General features: G+C 45.9%; 1 protein-coding gene across 1 annotated transcript in view; it reads left to right on the top strand.

Annotated features, from left to right (window-relative positions):
- The window catches only part of slc5a12 (solute carrier family 5 member 12), a 78,991-nt gene that overhangs the window by 40,922 nt on the left and 23,844 nt on the right, over positions 1-14,225 (top strand). The window contains exons 6-9 of the mRNA XM_078549618.1: positions 7,210-7,350; positions 11,560-11,689; positions 12,559-12,647; positions 12,761-12,873. Of these exons, the coding sequence (XP_078405744.1) occupies positions 7,210-7,350; positions 11,560-11,689; positions 12,559-12,647; positions 12,761-12,873 (473 nt within the window). The remainder of the gene's footprint in view (positions 1-7,209; positions 7,351-11,559; positions 11,690-12,558; positions 12,648-12,760; positions 12,874-14,225) is intronic.

The raw sequence follows: 14,225 nt of genomic DNA, 5'->3' as shown, positions 1-14,225 counted from the left end.
CATCATTGATGTGAACCTCGAATCTGGAGCCCCCATTGATCATTGAAAGACGCTAGCACCATGACGCAGGTCTTCATTGTCTCACCAGGGTGCCTGGCATGCACAGTGACATTGTGGTGACTTTAACTAATGACTTGTCCTTGGTCTCCCTCTAAGGGTCACCAGCTTGCAATTGCTCTGTGGACCCTGAAGGGCCACCCCTGATGCCAGAGGACCACCGGGCTTCACTTTCACCTGCGTCACACCCGCTCTCTGAAGCAGGCACCAGCGCAGCTACCAGCACCTCAGTGGGCATTAGATCGGCAGCTAGAATGTTGGTGCACATTGGTGAGGGCCCTTCTCATTCGCTTGGGGTGCAGGTGGAGGCAGAGAGTGCCCAGGACACCGGCAGTCGGGGGACTGCTGGGGACCAGGACGATGCTCAGTCGAAGGCTGATGATGAGCCTCTGGAGTAGCCCATTAGGCAGCAGATGCTGGATGTCCAACAAGATGTGTGGGAGGATCCAGCGGAGATCCATGTGGGTCTGTGTGCCATGGTTTCCATTATGGAATAGTCCATGCGGAGCGTGAGCACTGCGTTGACCCTCATGGTCAAGCGCATTGCCTCCTCCATTAAAACAGTGGCGACTCTCATGGAGAAGCAGCTCCAGGGACAGAATGAGGGGTTCCTGGGGTTGCACTCGGACCTGCAAGTCCTCACGCAGGCAATGACCTCAGATGGTAAGTGTCAGTGTGGGAGATGGATGAGGCACCCAGTATCCTAGCTAAGTGCCCGCCCATCAATGGTGAGCAGGGAGGTCAAGAGCGACCTCATGTTGGCACACGAGCTGCTTGTCTTCACTGTGGGTTCCTCTCAGGGTGCTCTGGATGATGACAGCAGCTCCTCCGCTCCTCCGCCAGTGACTGTGGCATCTGATGAGGCTGCGATGACTGGGGAGATACCAGCCATGGCACTGGCTGCTCCCTCCCAGGCAGGGCCAGCACTGGCTCCACTGGCCAGAAGATAACCGCCAAAGTCATCAAGTCCAACAAGACAGCAGAGTCAGCGGGCTGTCTCCAATGCCGGTGCCAACGAAGGGGGCACCAAGAAGTAGTAATCGCAAACGTAAGTTAAAGGCTCTAAGAGCACAAGAGGGACAGTTCAGGGTGATTTCCTGTTCATTTATGTTTGGTTTATCTTTACTGGTCTGGGAATCTGGGAATGAAGACCAGAGAAGGTTATGAACATTTTTTTGGATTGTCAAAATGAGATAAATTTTGTTTTTGTGGTAATGGCCTGAGTATGCTTCATTATATTTTGGGTGCAGGGTACGCCAGTCTGTAATGCTGGGCGTGAGTGGCTCTAAGCTTTATTGCACAGCCACTGAGTGGACTTTGGGTTCAAATGAAAGGGTCATTTCAGAATCCGGGATGGAGGAGGCAGCCCTGGTATGCGGTTGAAGCTGATCTTGGCAGCCGAGCTGAAGGAGTGTTGAATCAAGGTGTGCCTGGTGTCCCTGCCTCCCTGGAGATTACTGAGGTCTGCCTCCACACCCTCAGCATTCTCCTCACCATGCTCCTCTTCTGACTTACTACTGGACTCGTCGTCTGTGGCTTCTGCAGATGTGTCAAGATCCTCTTCCTCCAGTGGGACCCCCTTTGCCAGTGTCAGATTGTGGAGAGAGCAGGATGCAACCAAAATCAGTGACACCTGCTCTGGGGGGTATTGTAGTGCACCCCCTGAACAGTCCAGGCATCAGAAGCGCATCTTGAGAAGACCTATGGCCCTCTCTATCACTGCCCTTGTGGAGGCGTGGCTTATATTGTAACGGTGCTCTGCCTCTGTCCCTGGGTGACGGAGAGGTGTCATGAGCCACCTCTTCAACGGATAGCCCTGGTCACCCAGCAGCCATCCATCCAGTTGGACTGAAGCACTGAAAAGCCTCGGCACCTGGGAGTGTCTGAGGATGTAACTGTCATGGGAGCTGCCTGGGTACCTTGCACAGACTTGCAGAATCAGCATCCTGTGATCACACACTATCTGCACATTCATGGAGTGGGAGCCCTTCCTGTGGACGAAGGCACCGGGCTCACCTGCTGGCACCTTGATGGCCACATGTGTACAGTCTATAGCACCCTGTAGTGAGTCAGAAGAGCAGCCCAGCAATAACTGCAAAGCCTCTAGCTCGCTCAGCCTGGCTGGTCTCGTCCATTTGGTAAAGAATAAAGGTCAGTATCCACCCGAACAGAGCCTCTGTCACCAGCTTGACGCAGCTGTGGACAGCTGATTGGGAGACTCCACAAAGATCCCCCACTGAGCCCTGGAAAGAGCCGGAGGCATAGAAGTTGAGGGCCACTGTGACCTTCAGAGCCATTGGCATGGGTTGTCCATCCACACAGTCAGAGCTGATCTTGGGGCCAATCATCTGACAAATGGTGGCCACTGACTCCCTTGAGAGACAGAGCCTCCTTCGGCATTGCACCTCGGACATATTGAGGTAGCTGCATCGCTGCCTGTAAACCACTGGCAGCAGGATAGTGGCATCTTCTGTGGCCCCTTCTGCCTTGGACTTCCTGTTGGACTTCCTGCACCCCATGTGTCTGCGCCTCTCCTCCCACAGGTCGCTCCCCTGGAAGCTGCATTGGGACACCTGACCTCCTCTCCCTTCTGCCCCTCTCTTCCTCCTCAAAGGAGGTACCTCCAGCGGAGACCACAATCCCCATTGCCAGGGTAACGGAAGGCTGTCTGATACCTGGAAGGGTCCACACTGTCTGAAACCCCCGGGGGCCTTGGAAACACCAAGGTGTCCTGAAATGAATCCTGGAAATGCTAAGAATGAGGCCCTGAACAGAGATGAAGCTGACAAGTACCAATAAGTCGCCAGCAGCGAACTATCTACCAAACTCCTCACGAATGATACTGGCAATGCTGCTCCCCTCTTTTATCCCGCCCGTGGATGAGGTTTTTGAAAGTTTTGGCTGGCCGCCTGCCCGTTTTGCCCTTGCGACGAGCGTGAAATCGCATGGGCAGTGAAAAGTCGGTGTCAATCGGCTTTTTAATGGCCTTAAGTGGCCTCTTAATTAATGGCGGGCGTGGCTCCGGCTCCCACTCGCGCCTGTCGACCAAAATATCGCGCAAGTGTGTGATGACGTCGGGACACTCACCCGACGTCATCGTGTGCTATTTTACACCCAATCGGGTCGGGCACGCGCCCGCCCGTGGGACCTAAAATTCTGCCCGTGGTGTTTGCATACATGTCTTTGAAGGTGGCAGGACAAGTTGAGACAGCTGCTAAAAAAGCATGTGGCATCCTTGTCAATAAATAGGTAGAGTATAAAATCAAGGCAGTTCTCTGCCCGAAGGCAGGTCTGACCCACAGTGCCACCACCTCCAACATACGAGTTTCAGCTGTGGCTTAGGCAGTAGTACTCTCACCTCTAAGCTACAAGGTCACAGGTTCAATCCCACTCCAAGGTTTGAGTGCATAAGGGCCAAAGTGGACAGTCCAGTGCAGTACTGAAGGAGGCTGCACTGTCCGGATTGCTGCCTTTTTGGATGAGGTGTTAAAGCAAGGCCCCCTATGCATGTGCAGGTGGATGTCCCATGGCACTATTTCAAAGAAGAACAGGGGAGTTACCTCCGGTGTCCTGGCCAATATCTCTCCCACAATCAACATCGTAAAAACAGCAGAGGTCACTGTTATATTGTTAGAAGCAAAATACTGCAGATGCTGGAAATCTGAAACAAAAACAGAAAATGCTGGAAAAACTCAGCGTGTCTGACAGCATCTGTGGAGAAAAAAAAACAGAGTTAACGTTTCAAGTCCGTATGACTCATCCTCAGAGCATCGTTAACCTGTTATGACCAGTTCCCGGGCGAGGTTCCCTCAATTTGTTAACTTTCCGAACGGGACTCCAATTTTGTTATGCTCCCGGGTGAGGAGGATTGAGCTGCCTCCCCTTCTTCATTCAACTGCCTCGGTTGGTCGCAACAAGGTTAATTTAAAAGGGATCCTTTCACCCCATGGATACCTTTTCCCAGTCCAAAGTATTTATTTTTTAGAAGGAGCAAATTTAACCAGGCTTTCTTGAATCAAAGAAGGAGTAATTTTATTAGTTAGCAAAACCCAAGAAACAAAAAATTAAAATGCAAGACACATACACACAGAGCTGAAATGAGACGTTAAGAGTACAAATAAAAGTTAAAAAAAAGGATCAGTCTTTGGCTTGTCTATGAGGCATAGAGACGTTGCGGCCGTTAAGTTGAGTGATCCCGGCAGAGCTGACTTTAGCAGTTTTGCAGTTGGTTTGGAGACTCTTAGTTCTGCAGGGTAGCTGAAGAGGCTGTCCTATTTCCTTTTTGATTGTGGCTTCTGCTGAGCCTTGCTTCTGGCAACAGAGAGAGAGAGAGAGAAAGAGAGGGACTTCGCTGCAATTGCAGGGGTGACCATTTGGTCTTCTTGTGCTGTCACTCTCACAGCACACCAGCACAAATCCATTTTTTACCCTGTGTATTCCAGGAGAGGCAATAGTCATTTTGCATTCATATTAGAACTATATAACCATTCTGAGATATAAACCAACAGGAGATGGGTTTTGTGGGTGACTGCTGAGACATGCAAATCAGTCTTCTGACCCTGCAACCACAGGAGATTAAAGTTCAGTCTTTTGACTTTCCTATCTCTATTTCAAGTGTCTCTGCTGGAAGAAGGCCATGACACCTTTTCAGGCGTGACATTCCATGTTCTCTCGAGACAGGTCTGTCAGCATAATCCACATAGTAATTTTCCAGAAAGCTGTCGCTGTAGAAACATGCCCTGGGAGCTTTCTTAATCAAACAAAGTGAACTTTGCTTACACGAGAGCTTCTGTGGCTGCTTGTATTATAGTCAGCTCCCCCACCACCCTCATACAGCCATTTTACTAGGAAACCACTCCCTAGAATTTATTTCCCCATGCTAGTCACACATTGGTTGAACAAATCACATGACCCCCTACTTAGCTGAACTGACCTTAAAGTGCCAGTCATCACAGTCACTTTACGTTATCAGCCATCTTTTGCTCAGCTTCCTTGCTTGTATTTCTTTAAAAACACATAAGTCATCCTTAAAAAGTTCAATTTGCCTGCAAGTAGTTCGTGGCGGTGATCAGCTTTTCGTGACAAACCACATTCATAATTCTTTTTAAAATTGACCGATTATGGATGTTAGCCTGTGATGCTGACACAACTGAAGCAAAAGGTAGGGGCATGGAGGCAGGTCCCAAATCCTCCCAGCTAGAACAGGAAGCAAGCCCAGTGCTGTTGGCACCAACCTGATCCACATCAGCCAACTGAACTGTCCAGCCCCCTAAAAGGACTGAGTAGCTGTGGCAACATGCATGCAGCCCACAGCGATGAATAGTGAAGGCAGCGGCTCCAATCTTCTCTCACATGGCGGACCAGGAATCTCTCGCTCTCTTACCGCCTGCCATTGGCGCATGTTGGAACAACATACAAGTTGTTCGGCTGCGCTGTCCCTTGGCCATAATGTCCCTCAATGAACGGAGAGTTTCTGGCTCAGAGGCAGGTATGCTGCCCGCTGCACCACAAGACATCCTTGAAATTATGCTAAACCTTTAGAAAATGTTCTTATACGTTGGCTGGAATTTTTTTTTAAATTTGTTTGGGGGATGTGGGCATCATTTATTGCCCTTCAGGTGAGTGGCTTGCTAGGCCACTTCAGAGGGCAGCTTAAGAGTCAGCCACATTGCTGTGGGCCTAGAGTCACAGGTTCCCTTCCCTGAAGAGCATTAGTGAATCAGATGTTTTCTTTAAATGGTCATCATTAGACTTTTAATTCCAGATTTTCATTGAGTCCAAATTCCACCATCTGCCATGGCAGGATTTGAACCCAGGTTCCCAGAGCATTACCCTGGGTCACTGGATTACCAGAGATAGGCCAGTGACAATACCACAACACCACTGCTTCCCCAGGTACCAGAGCTGAGGGATTTCAATTGTGTGGATAGACTGGAGGATTTGGGGTTGGCATCCTTGAGGCGGAGAAGGATAAGAGGAAATGTGATCATTGTGTCTAAATTCATGAATGGTTTTGATAGTTTAGCCAAAGGTAAACTGTTTTGAGTGGTAGGAGGGTCAGTAACTAAAGGACACAGATTGAAGGTGAGAAGCAAAGGAACCAGAGGTGACAGGTGAAAACAATTTTTCATACAGAAATTTGTTCTGATTTGGAATACACTGCCTGAAAGAGTGGTGGAAACAGATTCAATCATAACTGTCACAAGAGAATTGGATAAATACCTAAAAGGAAAAGAAATTAACAGGGCAATAGGGAAAGAAGTGGGGCTACCAAAGAACTGGCACAGACACTTGGGCCAAATAGCCTCCTTCTGTGCTTTTTTTAAAATTCATTCATGGGATATGGGTTTTGCTGGCTGGGCCAGAATTTATTGCCCATCCCTAATTACCCTTGAGAAGGTGGCGGTGAGCTGCCTCCTTGAACCGCTGCAGTCCATGTGGTGTAGGTACACCCACAGTGCTGTTAGGAAGGGAGTTCCAGGATTTTGACCCAGTGACAGTGAAGAAACAACGATATATTTCCAAGTCAGGATGGTGAGTGGCTTGGAGGGGAACTTGCAGGTGGTGGTGTTCCCATCTATCTGCTGCTCTTGTCCTTCTAGATGGCAGTGGTCGTGGGTTTGGAAGGTGCTGTCTAAGCAGACTTGATGAATTCCTCTAGTGCATCTTGTAGATGGTACACGCTGCTGCTAATGTGTATCGGTGGTGGAGGGAGTGAATGTTTGTGGATGTGGTGCCAATCAAGTGGACTGCTTTATCCTGGATGGTGTCAAGCTTCTTGAGTGTTGAAGGAGCTGCACTCACCCAGGCAAGTGAGGAGTATTCCATCACACTCCTGACTCGTGCCTTATAGATGGTGGACAAGCTTTGGGGAGTCAGGAGGTAAGTTACTCGTCACACGATTCCTGGCCTCTAACCTGGTCTTGAGGCCACACTATTTATATGGCTACTCCAGTTCAGTTTCTGGTCAATACGGTGATACTGTGAAAGCACCGATACAGACATGGGTGGTCCAAAACATTTCTTTCTTTGCTTTTCATGTTTATAGTTCCAAAGTGGATTCACCTCAGACTTTACAGTTGAATAGAATGTTACTTGAGAAAGTGAATTAAGAAGACAAGACTTGCTTTGTTTAATTTACACTTGAATTAGTTTTGCTGTAGATCCTTTGAGACGTCATACCTTTTGGACGGTGGCAGTAGGGGGCACGTTTACCTGGTTAGGAATCTATGGAGTGAATCAATCTACCATCCAAAGATGCATCTCATGCAAATCAGAAAAACACGCCAAAATGTAAGTGCAAAACTGTTTGTTTTCTTGACCATCCAATGTGGACAATACACACGTGTTTCCAATGACCTATTTCCATTGTTGTTCTCACTAAGGTGACAGATGTGTAACATATAATATATATACATATAAGATCCTGAGGGGTCTTGATAGGGTGGATGTGGAGAGGATGTTTCCTCTTGTGGAAAAACCTAGAACTAGGGGTCACTGTTCAAAAATTAAGGGCTCACCATTTAAAACTGGCGTGGCAAAATTTTTTCACTCAGACGATTGTGAGTCTTTGGAACCCTCTTCCCGAAAAGGTGGTGGAAGCAGAGTCTTTGAATATTTTTAAGGCAGAGGTGGATAGATTCTTGGTAAGCAACGGGGTGATAGGTTATCGTGGATAGGCGGGATACAGATTTGAGGTTACCATCGGATCAGCCATGATCTTATAAAATGGCGGAGCAAGCTCAAGGGGCTGAATGGCCTACTCCTGCTCCTTGTTCGTATGCTTGTATGTTGGTGCTGTTGTTTGAAACTTCTTCCATTTGAGGCATCTAGCATCAGGTTCAAGTATGCTTAGCTACCAAGTAGACCACTCTGAGCTCTGCCCCAACAATTTTCCTCAAATCTTCCACCAGAAACCTTGCACCAATGTGACTTTTGTTTCACTCCACGCACCAAACATCCAGTGACTTCACTTGGTGAGACTGTCAGGTTCTAAATTAGGGACAGATTTGTGCTGTCAGCAACACAGTGACATAGGATCCTTACAGGAGACAGACACAGGAGTCTATCACCCCTTTAGTCTGAGCTGGATTTGAGGCCAGATTCTGGACTTGAAACCCACAGCATCACCTATTTCCCTAAAAAAAAATTGTTACTATCACAAAGTTATCTGCGATATTTATTTTTCACAATCGTTGCCCATTCACTGTGCTTCATAAATTAGATTTCTTTTCATTTGCGATTCTATTATAAAATGCTATACATGAGTGAGTGCACAAAAGAACTGAACATCATCTTAATATTCATAGGCATGTTACAGTACACGACACATCCAGATCCTTTACATGAGGACTATTCGGTATTTAATAGCAATTTGAGGTTCACCAAGTCAATTAAGGTTGCATGATGTTCCTTTCTTTCCTGGGAGGAAGCATATTACATTTCAAAATCTCACCATCATTAGAATAACGGATGCATCCTTTGCTCCCATGGACCAGTATTTTGGCACATTGTAAGAGGTAACTTTACAAGATGATGTTTCTATTACAGAGTTTCACTCGTCGGGAGGGCACAAGTTGCAAGGATGGAAGTTCAAGGGAGGAGGTGACAACTGAATTCCTAACATGCATCCAGTAAATGCCAGGGTGTGTGTCAGGATCACATCATTGTAAAATGACCCCACATATATAACATCACCAGGCCACCACCAGGCTCTTACTGTTGATAAAGCGCAGAGAACATTTTCAAGCTCCTATGAAATGCTTCCAAGCAAAATTCAACAATACAAATATTAGAAACATCGACATAGGCCAGATTTTGCAGTGAAACAAGGGTGGTTGCTGCTGATGTCAAAAAAAAGGTTGCCCACAAAGGTTGAGCAATCTCTGTGGTGCGAATTTTCTCCTTCCCCAATGTCTGTTGAGCACTGGCATCAAGTTAAGGAGATCTCCATGCATCCAACAATAGCGATGTCATCAAGCAGAGTAAGCAGCCAATCACACTGAATCACTCTCACAGACAGCAAACCCAGATGGGCTGAATTATTGACTTTTAATTGAAGGTCTATGGAGAGCCACTCCTGGAGTCGGAACGTGCGCAGTCAGATGCAAAAAACCCAGAGATTGCTGTCAGCAATTCTATGCTTCCCCATTCAATAGAAACCACAGAGTTGATTAGAATTTGCCCTCTTATGGTTGGGACATAGACCTGGGATCGCGGTAGAAGCTGAAATATCATCAGCAAACTTTAATAAAAAATATTTTCTAAATATGAATTTTATTATAATAGAGAATTTTGACATCCCACAAATATAAAATGAATCCTTCAGGGCCAGTGAAATTGTTCAGTAGTAATTGTGAACCTAGTACTTTGCGTGAAACGCTTTTCCATGTCATTCGACAAGACGTAACTTTTTCTAGGGTTTTTATGTGGAGATGAATAAGGTGAAAGGATAAGTTCTCAACAACTCAATGATTCCTAATTGATTGGAGTCTGGAAGAACTTCAATTGTGCACCATCTGGTGAATCATAAAACCACTGATAGCAACTACTAGATTTGGCCCATCTTGTCCATACCAGCCCGTGGACTGCCAGGTGTTCTTTCTAATCCCACCTTCCTGCACCCGGCCCATAGCCCTGCAGCTTACAGCACTTGACAAATACATGAATAGGATGGGAATAGACGGATATGGACCCCAGAAGTGCAAAATGTTTTAGTTGACGGGCAATATGATCGGCGCAGCCTTGGAGGGCCGAAGGGCCTGTTCCTGTGCTGTACTTTTCTTTGTTCTTTGTTCACTTAAGGTGCAGATCCAGGTACTTTTTAAAATAGTTTAGAGTTTCTGCCTCTACCACCAACTTGGGCAGCGAATTCCAGACACCCACTACCCTCTGTATAAAAAAGTTCTTCCTCATGTCCCCCCTACACCTTCTGCCACTTATCTTGAATCCATGTCCCCTGGTTCTAGAATTCTCCACCAAGGCCCTTGACAGCAAGGCAGCATTTGACTGAGTGTGCATCAAAGAACACTAGCAAAATTGAAATCAGTGGGTATCTGGCGGGGGTGTGGATGGGTTTGCGGGGGGGGAGGCGTGGGGAGGGGTTAGGGTGGTGTGGTGGGGAGACATGACTCCCCACTGTTTGGATTCATACCTAGCACAAAAGAAGATGGTTGTGGTTGTTGGAGGTCAATCATCTCAGCAACAGGACATCACTGCAGGAGTTCCTTGGGGTAATGTCCCAGGCCCAGCCATCTTCACTTGCTTCATCAATAACCTTCCCTCCATCATTAAGTCAGAAGTGGAGATGTTTGCTGATGCTTGTACAGTGTTCAGTAAGAGTTGATACTCCTCAGATATTGAAGTTTTCCATGTCCATATGCAGCAAGACCTGGACAATATTCAGGTTTGGGCTGATAAATGGCAAGTAACATTTGCATCACGCAAGTGCCAGGCAATGATCATCTCCAGCATGAGAGAATCCAACCATCACTCCTTGACATTCAGCAGCATTACCACCACTGAGTCCCCAACCATCAATAACCTGAGGGTTACCATTGAACAAAACCTTAACTGGACGAGCCACAGGGCTGGATTTTACACTGCCCCCCACTGGTGGGTCTGAAAGTGGGAGAGCATGAAAAATTCAGTGGGTGGCCTTCCCGCCACGTACTCACCTGCCCCTGACCTGTCTGATATTTTATGGGGTGTGATGGAAACTTTGCTGGCCGGTTCAGCCTTGGGCCTATTAAGGCCCTTAAGTGGCCAATTATTGGCCATTTAAGGTCCTTATCCTACTGTCACCAGTATTTTACTGCAGCAGGGGAGGTCCATGCCATGTGGGAGACCTGACAGCTTTAGCTGTATGAGCGAGTGTCAGGCTAGGGGGTGGAACTTCCTTTGAAGGGGTCCCTGAGCCCATTGGAGGCACCCCACTCCCCAGCCTCAAGGTCATTCCCACCCCCACTTTAACCCTCCTCCAGACCTCTTGGATCTGCCCCCACCCCCCTCCCCCTTCGGCCCTCTCGCTGAGTAAGCCTGGACTTACCTGGGTTCCTTGGTGCCTGCAGCCCCAGTAGTGCCCATCGCTCCTGGCTGACACTGCTGGGACTACAGAGCTGCCGGCCTCCGATTGGCCAACAGCTCTCTAGGGCAGGACTTCCTCTTGCCAAGGCTCTTTTGACAGCACCTTCCAAACCCGGACATTTACTATCTGGAAGGAGGAAGGCAACAGATGCGATGTAAACACCGCCACCTGCAAGCTCCCCTCCAGGCCACACACCATATTGACTTGCAATTATATCACCATTCTTCCATTGTTGCTGGTCAAAATCCTGGATCTTTCTTCCTAATAGCTAGGTGTAGCTATAGTTGGACTATTTCAAGAAAGCACCTCTCCTTCTCAAGGGCAATTAGGGATGGGCAACAAATGCTGGCCTTGCCAGCAATGCTCACATCCAATGAAAGAAGGCAAATAAATGACAAACTCAATTCTTGTCCTAGGGCACTGTACCTGAATTTGCTTGGTCTCTGGGTGATCACTGTCTGCGCAGTGTTCTCTGGGCTGATTATGTATGGGTATTATGTGAACTGTGACCCTTGGACTGCAGGATTCATTTCAGCATCAGACCAGGTAAGCTTGTAAAACTAACAGTAATAAAATCTTCCGACATGAATCTTCTACAAAATCATTGCAGCATTTACAAAAAGTATTGTAAACTTGTTCCCTTTCTCCTTAGCAAGGGAGGATAACTCAGTTTAACCATCCGTCCACTTTATGCTCTACAGGTTGTTTGCAGTAGGCAGCTGGGAGGGAATTACTTCCTGAATTAGTCTATGTCAGAAGCTTATGATTGAAGCTGGCCCTCATATTAACAAAGAGTGTAATTAACGTTTCATTCACGCTGCTGCTAAGCATGTAGTGTAACCTCAAAGGCAGGTGTGGGTTAACAATGGAGCAGAACGGAAATGAAATGAGGCTGGGCGCGGGCTATCTCTGAGGCAGGATGTGGCGTCCTCCTTCAGTGAGTCTCATTTTGGTTCAGATGCTGACTGCAGATTTACACTACAACTTTAACGAAGCTGGTTTACACTGACAGTACAGTTACAATATAATGTAGTCTCAGACTCCCCAAAGTTTGGCATATAGCTCATAATGAAAGCAGCATGTATTTTTAATCTATTCCACAGCTGTATGAAATTCAATTCGAGGAACTTTACGGCTGAGCCTTCAATGAAAGGAACACTTTGCAGTGGAAAAATAGAACACAATGTCTGTGGGCACAATGATTGCAGTTTTCAATGCTATGTTGAATTTTACGATGGACAGTGTGGGAGGAAGAGAGCTGTAAATTAAATCAAAACCTGGAAACTAATTTGCAACAATGGAGTTTTAAGTGGGATCTGGGATTCAGAAATTTCAAATGGTGAAAAATGAATACAATGTCTTAAGGAAATATCTTCTCACGTTGTTTAACATTTTTTTTCTTTTCCTTTTTGAAGCTCATGCCCTATTTTGTTATGGAAATATTGGGACACCTGCCAGGGCTTCCTGGACTTTTTGTAGCCTGTGCATTTAGTGGCACCCTTAGGTCAGTATGTGGGAATTTCGACACGGACATCACTCGCTGAAATAGCAATGTCAAAGCTCAATGATAGGTTGTCGGCATGCCGTAGTGATCTTGCTTTCTTTCTTGGTCTATAGCACAGTAGCTGCCAGTATTAATGCACTCGCAACTGTAACATATGAAGACTTTGTTAAACAATGCTTCCCCAACATATCAGACAAGATGAGCACCTGGATCAGCAAAGGATTGTGTAAGTATTTTCAGTATGTATGGTTTATCAAACTCATGTTTAAAGAGGGTTTGAAGCTGACAGAAACATAATGCACTTCCAGTGTTCAGCACTATGTCTCCCGTGCTGTGCTTAAATCCATCTGGTATTATTAATTTAATTCTGCTCCTGAGCAATAAGCTCCACTTTCTTCCCCCAGTAAATTCTGGATAATACAAGATTGCCATTTTTGTCACACTGCCACAATATTTCGACCCATAATTGTTTTTTTAAATTTACATATGAAGGCTGCAGAACATAAGCAGTTAACTAAGATTGTGTGGTGCTGAGTGTCAGGTATCACTTCCAACTTTAAATGCTGTGGTATACCTTCATTTATATTTGCTTTCTTTGCCCCTGCAGGTAACCCCAATTGTAATTTATCCACCAATTCCATTAACTTAACTTTAGTTACCTTTCGTAAACCAGCCAAAGTTATAACTTCAACTCACAGGCAAGTCTGAGCAATTGCGAAAGCCATATTGCAGTCTCAGTGCTTCGAAAAAACCTCACACCAACTCATGAATTCAAAGCGTTTCTCGTACTCATAACCTTAACTTACACCAACTCCAACCCAGTCAAGGAATTTCAAATATATCCCGCAAGGTGCACCCAACTATGTTATGGCACAGCTGATGGTAAATGCTGAGTTGTTCAAATCCCAGAGGGCAACTTGAGACAACTGCCACAACTATTTTTGTAATTTGTATGTTTTGAGATACGGGCTTTGAATTCAGTAGTAATAAGATCACTGAGTCTTATAGGTTTTTACAAAACTAGATTAAACATTTATTAATAAGAGAAATGATTTTAAGCGCATACATATGTCTACAAATTACTACTATAATAACTTCTAAATCCCCTAATTAATCTGACTCCCAGTTATACTTCTGTTAAGGTAACAGTAAGACACACAAATTTTAAAAGATTCAAGCAAAGTAACATGATACCCTGAGCAATCCAATCCAAAGAGGGTTTTATTAACTTCAGTTCATTGTAGACAGCAGCTTGAGGCATTGATGCCATGACATAGCCGATGGTAAGGGCTGAGTTATTCAAATCCCAGAGGGAAACTTGAAACAACTGCAACATTCCATTTTTGCAATGTGTATGTTTTGAGATGCAGGCTTTGAATTCAGTAGTAATAAGACCACCGAGTCTCAAGAGGTTTTTTTATAAAGCTAAATTAAACATTTATTAATACAAGAAAAATTGTCAGCACATACATATGCCTACAAAATTACTACTATAATAACTACAAAAATCCCCTAATTAATCTGACTGTCAGTTACACCTTCATTAAGGCAACGGTAAAACTCATAGATTTAAAAAGG

This window comes from Cetorhinus maximus, chromosome 9, assembly GCF_964194155.1.
Source record: "Cetorhinus maximus chromosome 9, sCetMax3.hap1.1, whole genome shotgun sequence".
NCBI lineage: Eukaryota > Metazoa > Chordata > Chondrichthyes > Lamniformes > Cetorhinidae > Cetorhinus > Cetorhinus maximus.
The sequence above is the reverse complement of the archived record's forward strand: the minus strand, read 5'-3'. Positions and strand labels throughout refer to the sequence as shown.